Raw genomic sequence first — 18,661 nt, 5'->3', positions numbered from 1 at the left:
CCTTTATAGTATTAAAACATTTAACCATCAGTAAGGCGGTGTTTGGCAAGCGAGGGCAAAACAATGATCAAAGGCTCATAGCACAGTAACGACGGTTTAAACATGACTTGAAGGGTATTAAAAACCAAGAAGTGGGACTCTGGGTTTGTTTTTACCACATCATTGTTAAGCACAATGTCCGTGATGTAACTTTTGTCCATCAGCCTCAGTCGTACTTTTGGTAACAGGGTGGCAATGGCTCCCTGTCGTTCCTCCGGCATGTGGTTTATCCACCTTAAAATGATTGATAAACTGTGCTCGCCAGGGTCACAGTAAGGTCATATCGGCCCAGTATATCAGCCAGCTACTGCACCGCAAGCTGCAAAAATTCTTGAAACCTCTTCAAAATTCTCACAGATAAAGTGAAAGGCCTCATACTGCAGTTCTTGAAAAATGGGAACATAACAGGCATTTGTAAACTGCCACAGCCGGATGCAGTTTTCTGGGCAGAGATGATCCTTAAGGAGGAGGGGCTTATGGCGTCCAAACAAATCTGACGTTGCACACCCCTGAACCAAGCAGCAGCCATGTTGAAACTCTCAGGTCAGTCTGAACCTGATCCGCAGATATATTTGAGGAACACACACACACAGACAGACAGACAGAGATTCCTTGCTTTTATAGAGATAAACAAAAAATAAACAGACCACTACGCTTTTTCAGGCTTCAAGATGTCATTTCTACTCTGCATATTAAAGTCAACCTCAAAAGACATCATCCGTTTATATTTCCCACACACTGGATCACCACCTCTATGATAGCAAAATGCTGATTGGCTTTATTTCAATCACCAAAGAGTTAATTTAATACCTGCAAAGCAAAAGCGTTAAACATTTCAGACTACTTAACGTCCATTCATAATCAAAGTTTGACTATTTTGACATTTATTGATAATGAGTTTTATGTGACTTGAACAATCTCTTGCTTATATGTAATCTCCACACTTACAATCTGATGTCCCATGATCCTCTTTGGCAATGTGTAATCAAATGAAACACTTCCTCTGCCTCCTTCCTGGCTCCATTTACTGCCATGAATGTTTATTTCTGCTGCTTGGATTGTAAAGATTATGATCTTCTCTGCAGGAAACCTGAGGAGAGACAGGAAAAGGAAACTTAAGTTTCCATGAGTTGGGGTGTGGAGTTTTTTTGTAGTTTCCAAAAGTTGGTGATCAGACTAGCACCCACTGCCCTATTGTGGACCAGACTAGATTAGAACTAAGGTAGTGGCATCTTTACATATCTTAGTGAAAGCCACCAGAAGCTTTATAGCTTCTCATTGGCTTTTGATTCACTAAGATTGCACTAAGACTGACGTGAATTTTCAAAAAATGCATATGTTATGAAGTTAACATCAGTAACAGTGAAATACATAATAAGATCAAGCTTGGGAGGCATTTTGTACTCAAAGTACCTTAGTTTCAATGTCAAAAATTAAAAGCTGAATCCTTTATTTTCATGGAAAACATCTGTTCTTGCCATTTCTGGCTGAAATGTATTTAATTCTCACTAAGCCAGAATTCACAATCTATTACAACTGCTCACTTAGCAGTTGACAGGAATTAGAAACCAATGCACTTTATTTTCACTACGTTAATCCTGCTGCCAACATGACAGACACATTGTATCTCGTAGCAGTTGATCTCCGGTATTCAAACTACTGCAGTGATCTTAAAACTCAACATAAAGTCACACTGTGATTGGTGGTAGAAATAGGGACCCTGTCGCAGAGATCAGAGATAATAGTTGCAGAATAAAAAAGCAGGTTAAAAAACTAGAGACAGTCAAACAAACTAAACTGAACAAAACCTCACTCTTCAAAAAAATTGAAAAGGGCAGGCAGTTAAAAATCAATCAATCAATCAATCAATCAATCTTTATTTGTATAGCGCCAAATCATAACCAATGGTATCTCAAGGCACTTTACAGTAGAGCAGTCTTAAGGACGGACTCTTCATTTTATGGATACACACATATGCATATATACGTATATACACATACATATGTATCCCACACCCAACATGAATTCATCATGGCGGCAAGGAAAACCTTCTGTTAAGCAGCAGGAACCTTGTGTGGATCCCATTCCTATGATGAACAGCCATCCACGTTATGCTGTGTTGGGTGTGTGCAGAGAAAAGGGTGGAGACAGAGCCGCTGAGTCTCTGTAACTCCACACTGAGGATCCCACGGACCTGCAAGACAAAAGCCAGAAGGAGTACAGGAGCAAACACACAAGGGAGTAAGCAGACATAGAGGGAGTGTTTGAAAGAGGAATGGGACCCTCTCCGGTCCCTCTCTAACCTAAATGACCTCTCTCTTAACGCCCTCTCCAACCTCTCTCCAACCGAGCATGCCAGACCCCCCCCCCCGGCAGTCTATGCCTATTGCATCTTAATTATGAGCTATGAGCTGGTTCCTAACTAAAAGCTTTATCAAAGAGGAATGTTTTGAGCCTAACCTTAAAGGTAGAGAGGGTGTCTGCCCCCCGAACCGTGGTTGGTAGATGGTTCCAGAGAAGTGGGGCCTGATAACTGAAAGCTCTTCCTCCTATACTACTTTTAGAGATGAATGGAACAACGAGTAGTCCAGCATTTTGAGAGCGTAGTGTTCTGGGGGGATTGTATGGCACTACAAGCTCCTTGAGATAGACTGGTGCCTGTCCATTTAGGGCTTTATAAGTGAGAAGAAGAATCTTGAATTCTATTCTATATTTTATGGGAAGCCAATGCAGAGAGGCTAATACAGGAGTAATGTGATCTCTTCTCCTAGTTTTAGTCAGTACACTAAGAATAAAAGCACTGCAAAGTAAGAGAAGTTTGCAGAAGAACCACTAAGCACATAGTGAAAAGCCACTCCTTAAAGGGCCCATGTTACACTAAATCAACTTTTCTGTGCTTTGAGCATCATAAAAGTGCTAGTTGGGCTTCATACACATGCCCAAAGTGTTTTTTCATTGATTCCCTCAATCATTAGTTAGATGGTGATTTGCTCTTTTCTTACTGTAAGGCGAGCCTAAACACCTCGCTCCAATTTGATGACGCCTTCCCACTTTGATGACTAATTTGAAGCGGCACTGAGCTGCACGCCTCCAGGAAGCTCTCTGCCATGATTGTCATGTAAACAGATACGCCCACGAAAGTGAGCATTTCAGCGTCCTTCGCGCAGTGCTATGTATGTATTTTCTACAGTCTATCTATATATCAGTGAACGCCCCTCCTCCGTGCTCTGTCTTGTGTTTATAAAGCAGCATGAGCTCGGCTACAGAGTGGGTGGGAGGAGGTTGGGCCGTCCTCTGACCCTACGTCACCGTGCAGTGAGGAGGAAGTCAGTGTCTATAGACACGCCCACTCATGAATATGCATAAGTAGACCGCAAATCAGCCTGTTTGTGTAGAGTTGCTCAGAAAGTCACTTTTCAGAGGCTAAAACTGTGGAAAACAGGCGTGTTTGGGAAAATAAACCTCAAATACTATGTTTTTGGGGTTCTAGAACAAATGGAGATGGGTGAAAAATAGCATGACATGGGACCTTTAAGTAGTGCAGGGTACACATGCAGGGAATCACCTGTGTGGATAACCTTATTACCCAGTCACCTGTGCATGCGCACAGACACAGGAAGAAAAAGAAACACTCACAGAATGAAAGATGCCTAAACCGACACCCACTTACTGAAAAAAACACATTTCAACTGAAGAAAAAAATAAAAGCCAACAGGAATCTGACTTAAACATGACTTAAACAGCTACATGAAAAAACATGAGCCGCAAATCATCATGACGCCCTAGGTCCTGACACTTACCGGTACCTTATTAAATGAGACAAAACAAGCGGGAACACGACAAATTAGTGTTTTACAAATATTTCCCAACACTTTCATTGCTCCATTTTTCAGTTTGTTTGTGATTTTACAGCCTCATCAATAGACATGTTACTGTATTTTGACAAGTTTACATACTAATGTTTAAAGTTAGCTAATAGGTATATTAAAGAGGGAATCACATGGCTTTGTATTAATCAGCGATTTTATTTTGATAAAGGTGCAAGTTAAATAAAAACCATGAAAAAATTTACTTTTGTTCAACAGATTTCAACATTGAGGCGACATGGGAGGACTCTGTACCCCACAGTTCCTGAAAATGCAGAGAGGGAGGCCCAGAGTCTGTTTGTCCAAGAGGTAAGCAGATTTGCAAGAACACATACTCGCATTACACAGAGACGCACACTTTTCAGCTGATCTTTGGAGAAAAAAAGGATTAAATGTTCCCAAGTACAATCCATGCGTGTGTGTGTTTGTTATTGCTGTTTTAGCCTATCCCAACTAACTATGTGACCTGTGCAGGTTGCCTCTCTATACAGTGTAGGAGCACAAAGTCAGCTACAGGTTCACACACATTTACTCCCACGGTAAAGTTAGAGACCCCGTTAAAGCTAGCAGTAGTTATATTTCAATCATAACCTGGTAGGTATGAACAAACGCTACAAACAAAAGAGACAAGTAAATAATGTAGCTACATTTATTCATTTATTTATTAAAGAATTTTATCCGGTGTCAGTGGACAATGGAATAATGATTTTTTAACCTTCTTTGTGTTTATCTATTTCATATCTGATTTTTTTTGGTTTCCCTTCCAAAGATTCCAAATATTGAGCTTTGGTAAATAAAGAAATACTTGATTTCAGGTTCTTCCTATAATTAGGGCTGGGCGATTTTGCCTAAAGAAAAAACCACAGAGAAAAATTCGAGTTTCAATTTGATTTTTCGAATTTTTTTTTTTAAATGCACTTAAAAATGACTACAGACATCAGATATATTGTCAAAAGTGCAACTTTACTGCTGTGATTGAAGCGTTAAGATGCGTAGAACAATCCCAAAATAAAAAGTAAATGAGGCTCTGTCATTCAACTATTTCAAGCTTTAACCCAGGTTTAAGCAAAAGTGCAACAGCAACTTCACAGTCGCTTACATTTTCTGATTAGGAAATCAGATAACTACATATTTTACAACATATAACATTACAATTGAAAAAATAATAAACTCCTCCCTTAGTATCTCAGCATGCATGCAAATAAAAAATGTAACATGCCACATATAGCCTACTCAAAGGGTAAACAAGGAGGGCAACCCCTCTTTGCTCACATCGGAACTCGAAAAAGTCCGGAAAAACTGTGGTGGAAAAAAAAACATTAAAAAAAATGTCAATTTTTTTTTTGCCCATCTCTATGTCTAAGCACAATTTAATCTATGTTCCAGATCTTTCAGATAAAATGGCAATGTTTTCTAATATTGTGAAAATGCTAACACACTCGGTTAAGTGTTTTTTGTGCCCTCACTAGGGTGGCTGTAGTTTAGCTATTTCACTAGGAGCTCTTTTTTTTTTTTTGTAACTCACCTCCCAAACAGGTTGTTTTCAATCTATTGGTAATCCCAGTGTTTGTAAAGGTTACTTATTTCAGTGGAACAGATACTGTACCTGCAAGCTTCTCCAATCCCTAACAATGAACAGATGTTTTCTGTACCCAGTGATGAAGGAGAGAGGAGATACACTCCCTGCTGAACTAAGTCAGCAAATACATTCCTTTACACTCCTTTTTTTTCCATTGAATTTGTTACTTCAGGGCTTATTTAATTTCTCAGGCATATTTGACCAAACGGTTTAGCTTTAATTGCAGGAGTTTACACTTCATCTTTCTGTTTTTCAATCATGCCATTTTGTACGAGGTTGGATGATTAAGGCTTCAAAAAAGTAAGATATATAAAGTAAAGTTTAACATCCCAAAAAAGATTTGGCTGCTTCTTAACCTTTCAGAACTTATCAATTAATCACACTGACAGTTTGAGGAGTACATATTCCGACCATCTTTTTAACCTCCAAAGTGATCATTCTTCACCTGTGCCATGACTCTGTTGAGGTGACTGATTTATTTTTGTTTTTTGGGAGATTTTATTTTTATTTTCTGTCTCCTCAGTGCATTAAAACCTACAAATCGGACTGGCATGTGGTCAACTACAAGTATGAGGACTACTCCGGGGACTTTCGGCAGCTTCCGCAGTAAGTCTAAACAAGCAGCGGCTCCTCTACTCCGCTGTCCTCACAGATGTGTTTTGGTTGTGTGCCAACACATTGTTACGTTGGGCAAGTAGAGGCAGCTACTCTGCAATACACTAATGCCAGAGATCTTAAACCTAAGTATGCTTTGAACACCCACCTGTGCAGGTTTTTGGAATATCATGACTCAGTCGCACAAATATGTGTTTCTACCTCTGACACATTGGTGAAACATAGTTATAGTTTTAAAAAAGCAAATACATCATATTTCTGTGTAGCTGGGTTTAGTTATGAATCAATAGATGAGTCCTGTATGCAGCCATGTAGAAAACACCCACATTGTCCACACATTGTGTCATCAGCTTGAACCTCTTGGAAAGAGAACCTGTATTATGCACAAGCTTGTTGACAAATCAGATGTCGGGAATCTTGGCGACATTATGACTGGCAAAGATTTTTTGAACAGGCAATTAAAAAAGTCAGTATTAGGTCTGGTAAAAGACTAACTTCACATTGAGTTTAAAGGGTGCTGAGTCAATGCTAACTTCATGTTGTGGACACATCAACAATTCCCAAAAGTTGTATCAGATATTTAGTATTCTTGTAGGTGCTTTTATCCTGACTAAATGTGTGGACTTTTTTTTTAAAGAAAGATGCTAAATGTATCCTAAAATATGACATACAGTACAAACTGTACATTAACTGTAAAGGGCTTCAAAGCAAAACTCTTCAGAAAGTCGTAAGGCCAGAAATTCATTGAACTTTTTTTGTTTGTTTGTTTTTTGGTTGAAAATGTGCTCTTTAAATTTTAAAAACCACAAAAAAAAGTTGTTTTTTGCTTTAAAGCCTTGATTTTTTGTTGTTGTTGAAAAAGTGCCATTTAAACATTAAAAACCACACAAAATAGATCCTATATTGATACTTTTTTGCTTTAAAACCTTGGCACAAAGCATTCACTGACTGTTAGACGTGTGAGTAGCTGCACTTTAAACTTCACCTTTTGAGAACCCATGACAGTGACTGACTATCATCTATTTATGATATAGAATGGCAACAGTAAGTCAAACACTTAGATAGTATTTGTAGTGTGCACATTTCAAGCACACTACACAATGTCAAGTAAAATTAAAAACGCTTATAAAAGTATGAAGTAAATTAATTTATCGGTTTTTGTTTAAATAAACCAGCAGTGAGGTGTCAGTGTAAAACAACCAAAGAGAAAAAATGCAATGGCTAAGATATTTACCGTAACTTTTGAGACCGTCATTAATTTGTTGTGATTTTTTGGTTGACTCTTAACGATGCCCTGTGCTTATTTCACAGTAAAGTCTCCAGGCCTGATAAACTGGCTGTCCATGTGTTTGAGGTGGATGAGGATGTCGACAAAGATGAGGTGAGTGTTTGTTTCGTGCCTTACTTTTTATTACAGCATCATGCTGGCATCACAGCCTCTTAATATATACTGTGGGTTTGAATCCGGGTTGTGGGTGTGCACCAGCCCTGTGACAGATTGGCGTTCCGTGGGTGTCTATCAACCTAGTAACCTGAGACAGAAACCCCTATGACTGGAGCATTTACGCCTAATATCACACTTTTACGTTCTGTTTTACTCCAATGCTCACTTTTGTGTTGTTTTTATTAGTCCTTGATAAAATACTAAAGGTTTCTGCTTTTAAAGTTGTGATTATCTGAAATAATTATGAGTGATTAGACTTCATCAGGGAATGATCTAATATATGTCACACAGTGGGATTAAAAACCGCATGCAGCATGTGGATCTTTACACAATCTGCTGATTCATGTGGGACACGCGTGGGTGTGTGTAGTGCTGTTCTGATTAAATGCACATTTATTTGGTGTTGTAATAACAACATTGTGGCTTACAGCATGGACAATAAAAGGGAGTGTTAAAGAAGTATATAGTGAACAGCATGTTGTTACAAAGAAATGTGGGGCTGGGTGGGGGGTTCATTTACATTTTTTAATCATATGAAAAATATGCTTTCCTTAAACTGCCCCTCACTAGAAACGTCAAACTACACCACCTACAGGAAATATGTTTAATAAACATGAGTGGAGATTAAATTAAATTTAATGTCATTAAAGCATCATTATGGCTGAAGAAGGACAGGATGAATCTATTCAAGGTGATCATACTCATACCTTAATGGCTCATAACCCAATGTCGTCAGCCACATTTAAATCAGCTTCTAAAAAAGAAAGACAATAGGGATTCCTGTCTGGTTTAGTTTTAATGAGGATGATTTTAATTAGGGCCCCTTGACAAAGATTCCTGTAATAAATTGGGGTTCAGAGTTGGTGAAGCCAGTCGCTGCTCAGCTTCTCTTGGGACTCTTATTTTGGAAACTTCTCCAGGTGCTTTTTAGCTCTCTCTGCATTCTCAACAGGGAAAATGATATAATTATTGGCTTACTTGCTTTAATATGAATGAGTAAATGGGAATGGGTAATGCTTGGCCTCAATGACGACATCTTGAAAACTCATTTTCTTCACTCATTGTGTGCAATAGTGTAAAAATACAGATATCACTATTGAAGCTGATAAATGGAAAATTTACTTTTGCTTCGGGGTTGATTTAAAACGGGTCCAAGCTGTGAATAAAATCTCCCATTTCTGTCTCCTTTATTACTTTATTAATCTGTATATTTTGACAAATTTAGTTATGTGTTTTCAAAAGGCGTGTTCTATACCTTTAGATGTGTGATATGGATGAGCCTACGTCATAAATCTGCTGACTATTTAGTTGAACAGTGGTGGTTTGTTTTATGTTCCTCTGAAGGTCTGTTTAGATTGAAGTAGCCCTACAGACTGAGCTCTGTCTCATCTCAGACCACAAGATCAAAGGCTCACTTCAAAGCACCAAAGCTGAGGAGGACGGTTTTATGATAAATACCTGTTTATTGTTTCTTTTAGGGAAATTTTACAACATTTTGATGAAATAGATTGATGGAAGGAATAATTTCAAAGTTCAATATCTCAAATTAGATCCTTCAAAAAAATATAGCTTCTGGTCTTTTTGAAGATAGATTTCAAAGTGTGGTATTTCTGTGGAATGTAGTCAAGTGTGAAATGTTGGCACTTCTTAAGCAGTATTATATTTCAAAGCTCATTGTAATCCATGCTTCTCCCACAGGATACAGCCTCCTTGGGATCCCAGAAAGGTGGAATCACCAAACACGGCTGGCTGTATAAAGGAAACATGAACAGCGCTATCAGCGTCACCATGAGGGTGAGACACATTCTGTAGCATTTAGCATCATTTTCAAATATTTGTATCCACATTTTAATATGTAGTCATTTAATTTGCATTATGTGTGTATTTGTATTTAATTTTGTTTAGTTAATCTCAGATTGAGGGATCTTCTGTGTGAAATAGTTTGTAGACTTTTATGTATATCTGTCCTGTACAGTTTTCTTTTTCTTGAAATTGTATTGGACTAATCTTTTTTTTTTTTCTAATGTTTATTACTATAGCTGTTTGAGCTTCAAAGTCAATCAAGCTTTTTATGAGAAAATTTAAACTGACTTTCTTTTAATAAACAAATAAATAAATGCTATACTGTGAGGCACAGAGGGGTTGTACAACTTTAAATGGTTACTTAATTATTTCACTTGTAAACTATCTTCTCCTTTTTTACTCATTTACTTAACTACATGGTTGTACATCACTTCATTCATGAGATGTATTAGATTTACTTCATTTAATAACTACTAACTAACTTGTGTTTCTCCTTGTCTCATTGATGTGATGTTTTTTCCAGTCTTTCAAAAGGAGGTATTTCCACTTAACCCAGCTCGGGGACGGCTCTTACAATTTGAACTTCCACAAGGACGAGAAGATTTCTAAAGAACCCAAGGGAACCATTTTCCTGGACTCCTGTATGGGAGTAGTTCAGGTAATTGTTTTAGTCATTGTTAACTGTCCATGACCCTGGATGAACCCCTACCTGCTTTGCAAAACGGGATATCCTGTGCAGCCTGCTCTCTGATGGAATATAAAATGCCTTTTTTTCCTTAAGAATAAACCAACACTGCGAACACAGCAGCTTCCTCTTTACAAAAACATCTTAAGGTGTTTGGCAGCTATGATGGGGATAGTTTTAACACAAATTTGCTCTGACAGTGATGGACTGTTGCTGAGGAATATCTGCGACACCCTCTCCTCTGCACCTCCCTGAAACCTGAGCTCCCTTTTCTTCCCAAGGTCGAGTGTTTCTGCTGACTCTCAGCTGGAGAAACAGGCCAAATGCTGAGGTCGTACTTCCCGAGCACTCGTCTCCAACCTCGCAATCGATGCCACGGGCATGCACTGAGCTGTAGTTCAATACTCACTGAGTGCATCATTATCCGACGTTCAACTAGATGGAAATAATCGGATGTGAAACACCTGAAAGGCAACAATTAGGAGAAATAGATAAACCTCCATAAAACCTCCTACCCTTTTTGTTCATTAAAGATAAGCAGAGAAGTCCCTCTGCTCAATTTAGAAAACAAATACACTTTTTTGTTTCAATTATTTTTTTCTTCTTTTTTTAAAAAAAGAAAAAATTAAAAAAATGAATTAATGCTACTCTTAAGCAATCCTAACAGTGAGCTATGTCTTTCATTTCCCCCGACACATATTTATTTGATGATTCACCTTTATTGACTTTATGGAAATCATGGTTTCTATTCTGTCTTCTCGTCCTGTGTGAATGCCAGCCAATGATAATGAATAATCCAACACTTATTTACAAGTAAACTGCTAATTTGCAATCAGCAGTTCCTCAGTGGCATGCTGCTCATCATCCATTTGCAACATGTGTATTTTTTTTTTTTTTAACTATTTTTACCTCTGTATGACTTAATCTCCACCTCATCAGCAGTAAAACCTGCTTTAAAAGGAGATCTGCAGATGTTGGCTCATGTGGAGTGATGTCACCGAGTGCTCCAAGCTGCTCTTTGCCATCGTGCTCACGTGTGTTCCAGCTCGCACGGCTTTTATCACATTTTCATTACGTCACTGGCAGCTTTGCTTAGATATAACTCAAATACATGAGTTATTATGTGTGCCCACTTTCTCTCTTTGTTGAGTTTTGGTTGCAGATGCAAACATCCCATGGAAGTTTGTTTACCCTCTAAGTTGAAAATGCTTGTGTCCATTATTTTAAGCCTTTGGTTTTGCTTATTTGTGTTGCCGTATTCAGTCTTCATATAGTAAGATGTGCAGGAAAAAGAAACATCTGCCATTGTCCACTCTGCCAGCTTGAAAAAAGCTCAGTTCTGTCAGGAGGATAGGAATAGAAATCATTTCTTCTTATTGAGCATCAGACAGAATATCCAAATAAGGCATTGGCATTGTCTTTTTCCTGTCTGCCAACTTTCCTTTACTTTTTTATTTTAGTAGGTCTCAGGTCAAAGGAAAATTACTGTTAATAATCATTTCTAGGTAAATCATCTTCAAAGCTGTGGCAAAAATTACGAGTCCCGGTTTAAATCATTAAATTCAAACATCTGCTGCACTGTAAAGAGCAAACAGCTGTTTGATGATCAAACAAAGCAAATAAAACATTCCCTCAGCTCAGTCATGGTTGCAATAGAGCAAACACAAAATCTCGGTGGTCGTGTTTTAGACGTTTGTGTCTTCATGTTGTCTTTGCAGAACAACAAGGTGCGCAGGTTTGCCTTTGAGCTGAAGATGCAGGATAAGAGCACCTATCTCCTGGCTGCTGACAGCGAAGCAGAGATGGAGGACTGGATCAACACGCTCAACAAGATCCTGCACAGCAGCTTTGAGGTCGCCGTGCAGGAGAAGAGAAATGGAGACGTTCATGATGGTGAGTTTGTGTCCATCTATGGATTGTCTACATGTATACAAGTATTACAGTTATGTTTTTAAGTATGATCCATGTTTTGGAAATTAAAGGATAAATGACAGAATGAAGAGCAAAGTTAGTAAAACATCTTTACATCTTTAGTTAACCTGTGACTAATCATTTATACTTATATATTAAGTCAAATAATGACTGTAAACTTGAACTAATCCAGCTGTTGTACATTTTTACTAATGTGTAGTCTCGACTCCAGCCCAGTTTATTACTTGTAAATTCTGTATATCAACTGGTGGTATTAATAGCATGGTATTTAGTGATAGACCGATACATCGGTTTTTACGTGTATCGGTATCGGCCGACGCGGGCTGCTGCGTTCGCCGATTCGCATTATTTAATATTTGTTAAATTTTTTTACTTGTCGTTCTACCTCACCTTTGTTCTTTTCAATAAATGTTCCTATTTTAAAAATTGAGAGTCGTACCATTTGTTATCATCATTGTGTAATTTTTATGAATGTATTTTTATGTAAATTGAGGGAGCAAAAGTAGTATCGGCTCCAAATATCCGTCCAAAAAAAATCGGCAGTCCGTATCGATCATTGGCTAAGGCTGATGGGAAAAAAAAATCGGTATATAAAAAATATGGTTGATATTAACATAATTTCAAAATAGAGACGAGCACCCCCGCCAGCTGGGCTCAGTTGGCAGGGGGTGCTCGCCAGCTGAGTGCGGAACCCGCCTGGGAGGGATGGCCTCCTCTGACAGGTTCAGCTGGCGCGCCAGCTGTCTACGGATTTTCTTCATTGTGAAGCCGACGCAGTGTTGGCAGGCACCGGGAGCTTCCAGGGGCTGCTGGGCGTGTTCCAGCCCGAGACACCTGGAGCAAACCTGGTGCGTGTCCCGCTCGGAAATGAAATTCCCGCACCTGCAGAGCCGAGCTTCCGAGCTCCTAGCCCGTCCAGTCTTGCATGGAGCCTTCTCCTCTATCCCCCCACGTGGGGGCTAGCCGCTAAGCTAGCGGAGGGCGACAGCCAACACCTGGCGACCATGTGGGGTGACGAGGGCGGTATCAACGCCAAGCCGACAACAGAGGTGTTGGGGCAGGCGTCTTCCTCGATGGCCGTAGGGGGCGAGGAGCAGTGATGAGCCGAGCTCAACACACACATACCTGCACGCATGTCACGTAGACGGTGATCGATAGTGAAGCCCAACTGATCGATGTGTGTGTGTGTGTGTGTGTGACTCTACCTGAGACTCTAATGTCTAATGTTCTCACACACACGCACCGCGAAAAAATGTGCAGCTTTCCACACAGCAGCCATTGCCGTCAATAACTTCCGGGTGAGCTCTGTCAGGTCTAAATAGCAAAAGGTCAAACTAACATGAAAATAAACGTTTTGAAACATTATCACCAAATAAGGAACAGTAAAAAGTATGTTTCCTCAAAAGAGAAGTCCAGGGGAGCTCACTACCACGCTACGGACGTGTGTCGTGACACAGACTGTAACCGGACTAAATGGTGGTCCGTTATACAACTTCCAGGTGAGGTCCGTCTAGCGCCCCCTCACACCCTGAGGTCAAAATTTGAATAATGGACCAAATGACTCCAAAATAACAGATGCAAGGCTTCAAAATGGATGCCGGAAGTCGTCTCTCAACACATGGTGCGCTAGCGCCCCCTCACACCCTGAGATCAAAAGTTGAATAGGTTTCATTTCGGGGCCGTCCAGAAGTGAAATGAAATTAAAATAAACATTTTGAAATGACCAAATTACTCCAAAATAACAGATAAACGCACTCGGGGTATTTGGAACCCGTCGACCGAGTTTCAGGTAGAACTGGCACCGCGTCGGGGAGATATTTGCTCCACACACACACACACACACACACACACACACACACACACACACACACACACACACACACACACACACACACACACACACAGACCTCACTTGAATTATAGTATAGATTTATAGGCCCCCATCTTCTCCCTCTAACTCAATGAACTCAGTTATCAACACAATTAACTCAATAAAGAAAAACAGTGAAATGATAGTTTTGGGCGATTTTAATAGTAACTGGCTCCACCGTTCCTCCTCTAATGACAGAAATTTAGGAGCAAGTATCAACCTTATACAACTAATAAAAGACCCAACCAGAGTTGACAACCATTCCTCATCTTTGATAGACTGGATACTCGTTTCTAACCCAAATAGAAAAACCGCATCTGGTGTATTGTCTGATAGTTTTAGTGAATTAGACAAAGCAATAATATAAATACTGAACAATTTCTAAATGACTTGGCCAGTATTAACTGGTCTAGATTTCACCTGATTCCTGATGTTGAATATGCTTGGGACTTTTTTCACTCTGAAGTTTCCAATGTAATTGACAAACATGCTCCATTCAAAACAATTCGTGTAAAGGGCAGGCATCTCCCATGGATCAGTCCAGATTTAATTAATCTTTTTAAAAAGCGGGACCAAGCTTGGGAAAAACATAACAAATCGAAGGATCCCTTTGACTGGGTTGAACAATTATATGAATATCTCAATCATTTCAATATTTTATCTCCTTTTCAATCAGGCTTCCGCTCTGGATACTCCACAACAACAGCTTTAGTTAAATTTACTAATGATGTGATCTCCTCCTTTGATCATAACCAATACACAGGAGCTATATTTCTTGACCTGTCAAAAGCCTTTGATCTGGTAGACCACAACTTACTATTGGATAAACGTAATGCAATAGGTCTTAACAGTAATGCCCTCTTATGTTTTCATGCTTATCTCCATAACAGACGTCAATTTGTAGTTTTTAAAGATTCACAATCTGGTCAGTGTCTCGTGGAAAAAGGTGTGCCACAGGGTTCTACTCTTGGTCCTCTTTTATTTTCCATCTTTATTAATGATAAATGAGTATGTAAAAATTGTCAAGTTCATTTATATGCAGATGATACTGCACTATTTTTCAGATTCTAACTTGTGTCAACTTCAAATCAAATTACAGACAGATTTCAACTCAATCCTATACTGGCTAAAAATTAATTTCCTAAAACTCAATATGAGAAAAGCATTTTGTATGCTTTTTGGGACTCGCCATTTACTCCAAGTTGATGAGTTAAATATCAATTTTGAAAATGGCTCCTCAATGACAAAGGAGACCTCTGGCAAGTATCTTGGATTGTGGCTGGACCCCAGTTAAACTTCAAACAACATATTGATTATGTATTAAAATGCATTTATTCTTGTTTAATGCGTCTCTTTCGGTCCTCAAACTGTTTTACTTTACAAGTAAAAAAGAAAATAATCTCTCAACTTATTATACCCATAATTGACTATGCCGATATAGTTTATCAAAATACATATAACATCCATCTAAATTCACTTAATGTTATGTTCAACTCTTTGTGTAGATTTAATTTAAAATGTCCATACAGAACTCATCACTGTGAGCTCTATGATAAGCTTAACTGGCTACAGCCCAGCAAAAGACAGCAATATCACTGGTTTCAGTTTATTTTTAAATGTATCAATTTTTCCTTACCACCATATTTAAAATGTTATTTTGTTCAATTTTCCCCAACTTATCAATTGAGACTCTCCCAGTATTTAACTTCTATTGTTCCACCCGTCCGTAAAGAGGTTGGTCGGAGATCCTTCTGTTTTAAAGCTACCTCAGACTGGAACCATCTGCCCCATCACTCAGGTCACTGACCACCTTAGGCTCCTTTAGAACAGCTCTATATAGGTACTTAAAAACAGATTGTCAACACAGTCAATAGAAAGAAGGAGATTGATGTGTAATGTATAGCTATGTTCATAAGCTATATGTGCCTTTGTGTGTATAGCTATGCTTATGTATGTGTATTGCTGTGTATGTATATGTATGCTCTATTTGGATATATTATGAATGTGGATCTATATAATGCAAATGTAGTTGTATATCTCTGTATATGTTTATCCTGAGATGTGGGGTTGTTGGTTGTGAGCAATATTGTGTTATTTGTCCTTATTAGTTGTTTTACTTTCGTATTGTGCTGTATGTGAATTGTTTTGTTTTTTGGGTCCCCCTCGAAAACGAGATGCTACATCTCAAGGGGTTTTCCTCAAATAAATTTCAAATTTCTTGCATCCTCACTAATTAGAAAACTAAATTTCCTGAAAAAATGCCTGCTCCTGATTGGCTGCTGAGCACAGAAACTGAACTTGAATCTGATTGGCTGCTAAATAGAACCTTTGGTTGCCGAGCGCATGAAAGAACCCAGCAGTCTGAAGTGGAACCAGCATATCTGACTTTCATTTGAATAGAACAGCAGTACACAGAAGCTTGTTATCAGACAAATACCCAACATTGGTAAAAATACACTGAAGAAGAAGAAGAAACACCCAACATGCAGTCTGAAGGAGCTCATCACAACACAGATGTGGGGATGGAGAAGGGAATACAGAAAGATGCTGTTGCTGAACACGCTTCACAAGGTCATTCTGAAGTTCAGCATCAACAAGAAACTTTAAACTGGGAGGACCCTGCTCAAGGACTAAGCACCATCAATGGTGCTTACCAACCTGGGAATGCACTGACAGTTGCACGAGAGGAAGTATTTCAAGAATGGTCAATGCTTGATTTGCTCCTACGTCCTGACCAACCTAACGTGTTGGCATCAGAAGCTGGACCCAGTACCATCTATTTACCAGCGATACCAGCAAACCAAAACAGCCACAAAGCTTACAAACTTGTGAATGCACAGGTAATGGCACCAGAAGCTGGAAATTCACGAGTTGATGGAACTTTATCACTTTGGGATCCTGGCTCTGTCGCTGCCTCGGCTCCATCTAAACGGAAACAAAATAAGAGGCGCAACCAGAGGCCAACGGAGGAAACTCCAGAGAGGAAAAAACAACGCTTAGAGAAAAACAAAGAGGCTGCCCGTATGTATCGAGGAAAGCAGAAAGAACACATCCAAACTTTGAAAGATCGTATTGCCAAGCTGACGGAGGAGAACAATGGTATTAGGGAGGAGATTAAAGCCCTGAAGCAACAGGAACCTCCATGGCAGCGCTGACCCTGCCATACGCACACAAAATCATAAGAAATGGGAAACTCCGACCCCAACAGGAGAAAGATGAAATTAAAGACGACTCTGTGAAATTGATGCATTTGTGTGAAATAATTGAACATTGCACATTTCACAACACCTATTGTACACTGTAACCGAGTGCTGTAGTTTCTACAGTAAGAATATAACGTAATGTAACTGGTTGTTTTTGTCTTTTACAAAGTCTAACTGTGTACTGCAGTGAATCATGGGTAAAAAATAATTAAGTAGTTAGCATCAATTTTCTTCAGATCCTTCTGTTAACTTTTAAGGCCATCCACCACACTGCCCCCCTTACCTGAGTGATCTCATTCACGTCCACACTCCATCTCGTTCCCTCAGATCATCTTCTTCCATTCATCTGTCCACTCCCACAGCCCGCCTTACCACCATGGGGAACAAAGCTTTCAGCCGCTCTGATCCCCGGCTCTGGAACTCACTATCTCTGGTTCTCAGCTTGTTTTAGCTTCATTCTTACTGTTGCTTATTTACTGTTTTTGCTTAAATTTTAGTGTGGTTCTATTTCATCCCTACTGACCGCCAGAGGGCGGTGCTGAAAGCACTGAATGTTCCCTTCGAGCATGCACAGTTTGAGTAATAATACAAACAAAGTCACACCTGTGACCCGGGATGACGCCCCAGAAGTAATACATCTCCGCGTCACCCGTGACTCTGTTCCTCATTTCTTCTCACGTGCGGTTTGACTTGCATGGTGGATAAACCACTGCTAACTTGGAACTGTGTTTTTCCTTTCACCATATTGGTTGGAGCAGCGGACTTCGCCCTCCAAGGGCTGCAACAGGATAGTCTCTGTCTGAGGATTTATGACGCAGGTATTTGACCAGACTTGAGTCTTTTGTTAGTGATGGCAGCATACACGTCCCCTCTCCTGAAGCTTGGCTCTTAGCTGGATCTGTACGTGTATTGCTATAGCTGCTGTCTTTGTTCCAGTATTGCTACTAGCAAGTACTTTGCCAAGTGTTGTGCTAACGGTGTTAGCTCAGTCTTCTGGTGACGGCTGCGTTCGCGCTCCCTCTCCCAGGTTTGTTTGAGTTTGGCTTCTTTCATATTTGTTGCAATTGAAATTTTTGTTTTAAATGTACTAAAATAATAAATAAATAATTATTAATTAATTAATTAATTAATTAATTAAAAAAATATATACATATCTCTATATATACAGTATATAAGTAAAGATTATTTAATTTGAATGATAATTCAAACATGAAAAAAATTATAATAATAACGCATCAAAAGATCGTACCTAACGGTGCTTTTGCTAACGGTGTTAGCTTCTCTCAGTTGGTGCTTAGTGAAGGTTTCGTTCGAGGCCCCTCTCCCAGTATTAGTTTTTTGCATGTGCTACACTGGTACAGTGTCTTTTGATTCTTTTCTTTTCTCCGGCTGGCGAATTGAAGCCTTTTGCTTTATACTGAGTACATCGGTCCATATAACCGACACTCCTTTCTTTTCGTTAATTTTGGTCCAAGCTGGTGGGGCGGCATTCGCACCACTCCCATCTTTTGCCTTAGATTGGTCACTGGACGACTGTGGCGTATAGCCTGCAGTGTGTCTGCTGTTGTCAGTGGTTCCAATTGAGGGAGTGTTATGGACGGCTCCCACTGCTGTGCGGCTTGTGG

General features: G+C 39.4%; 1 protein-coding gene across 3 annotated transcripts in view; it reads left to right on the top strand.

Annotated features, from left to right (window-relative positions):
- Positions 1 to 18,661, top strand: part of LOC114455025 (dedicator of cytokinesis protein 9-like) — a 92,729-nt gene that overhangs the window by 45,732 nt on the left and 28,336 nt on the right. For all 3 annotated transcript variants that reach the window (XM_028436023.1, XM_028436022.1, XM_028436025.1), the window contains exons 3-8: positions 4,125 to 4,214; positions 6,008 to 6,090; positions 7,411 to 7,480; positions 9,242 to 9,337; positions 9,870 to 10,004; positions 11,750 to 11,924. In XM_028436023.1, coding sequence (XP_028291824.1) covers positions 4,125 to 4,214; positions 6,008 to 6,090; positions 7,411 to 7,480; positions 9,242 to 9,337; positions 9,870 to 10,004; positions 11,750 to 11,924 — 649 coding nt within the window. The remainder of the gene's footprint in view (positions 1 to 4,124; positions 4,215 to 6,007; positions 6,091 to 7,410; positions 7,481 to 9,241; positions 9,338 to 9,869; positions 10,005 to 11,749; positions 11,925 to 18,661) is intronic.

The sequence above is a fragment of the Gouania willdenowi genome, chromosome 21 (assembly GCF_900634775.1).
Source record: "Gouania willdenowi chromosome 21, fGouWil2.1, whole genome shotgun sequence".
Classification (NCBI taxonomy): Eukaryota; Metazoa; Chordata; class Actinopteri; order Blenniiformes; family Gobiesocidae; genus Gouania; species Gouania willdenowi.
The sequence above is the reverse complement of the archived record's forward strand: the minus strand, read 5'-3'. Positions and strand labels throughout refer to the sequence as shown.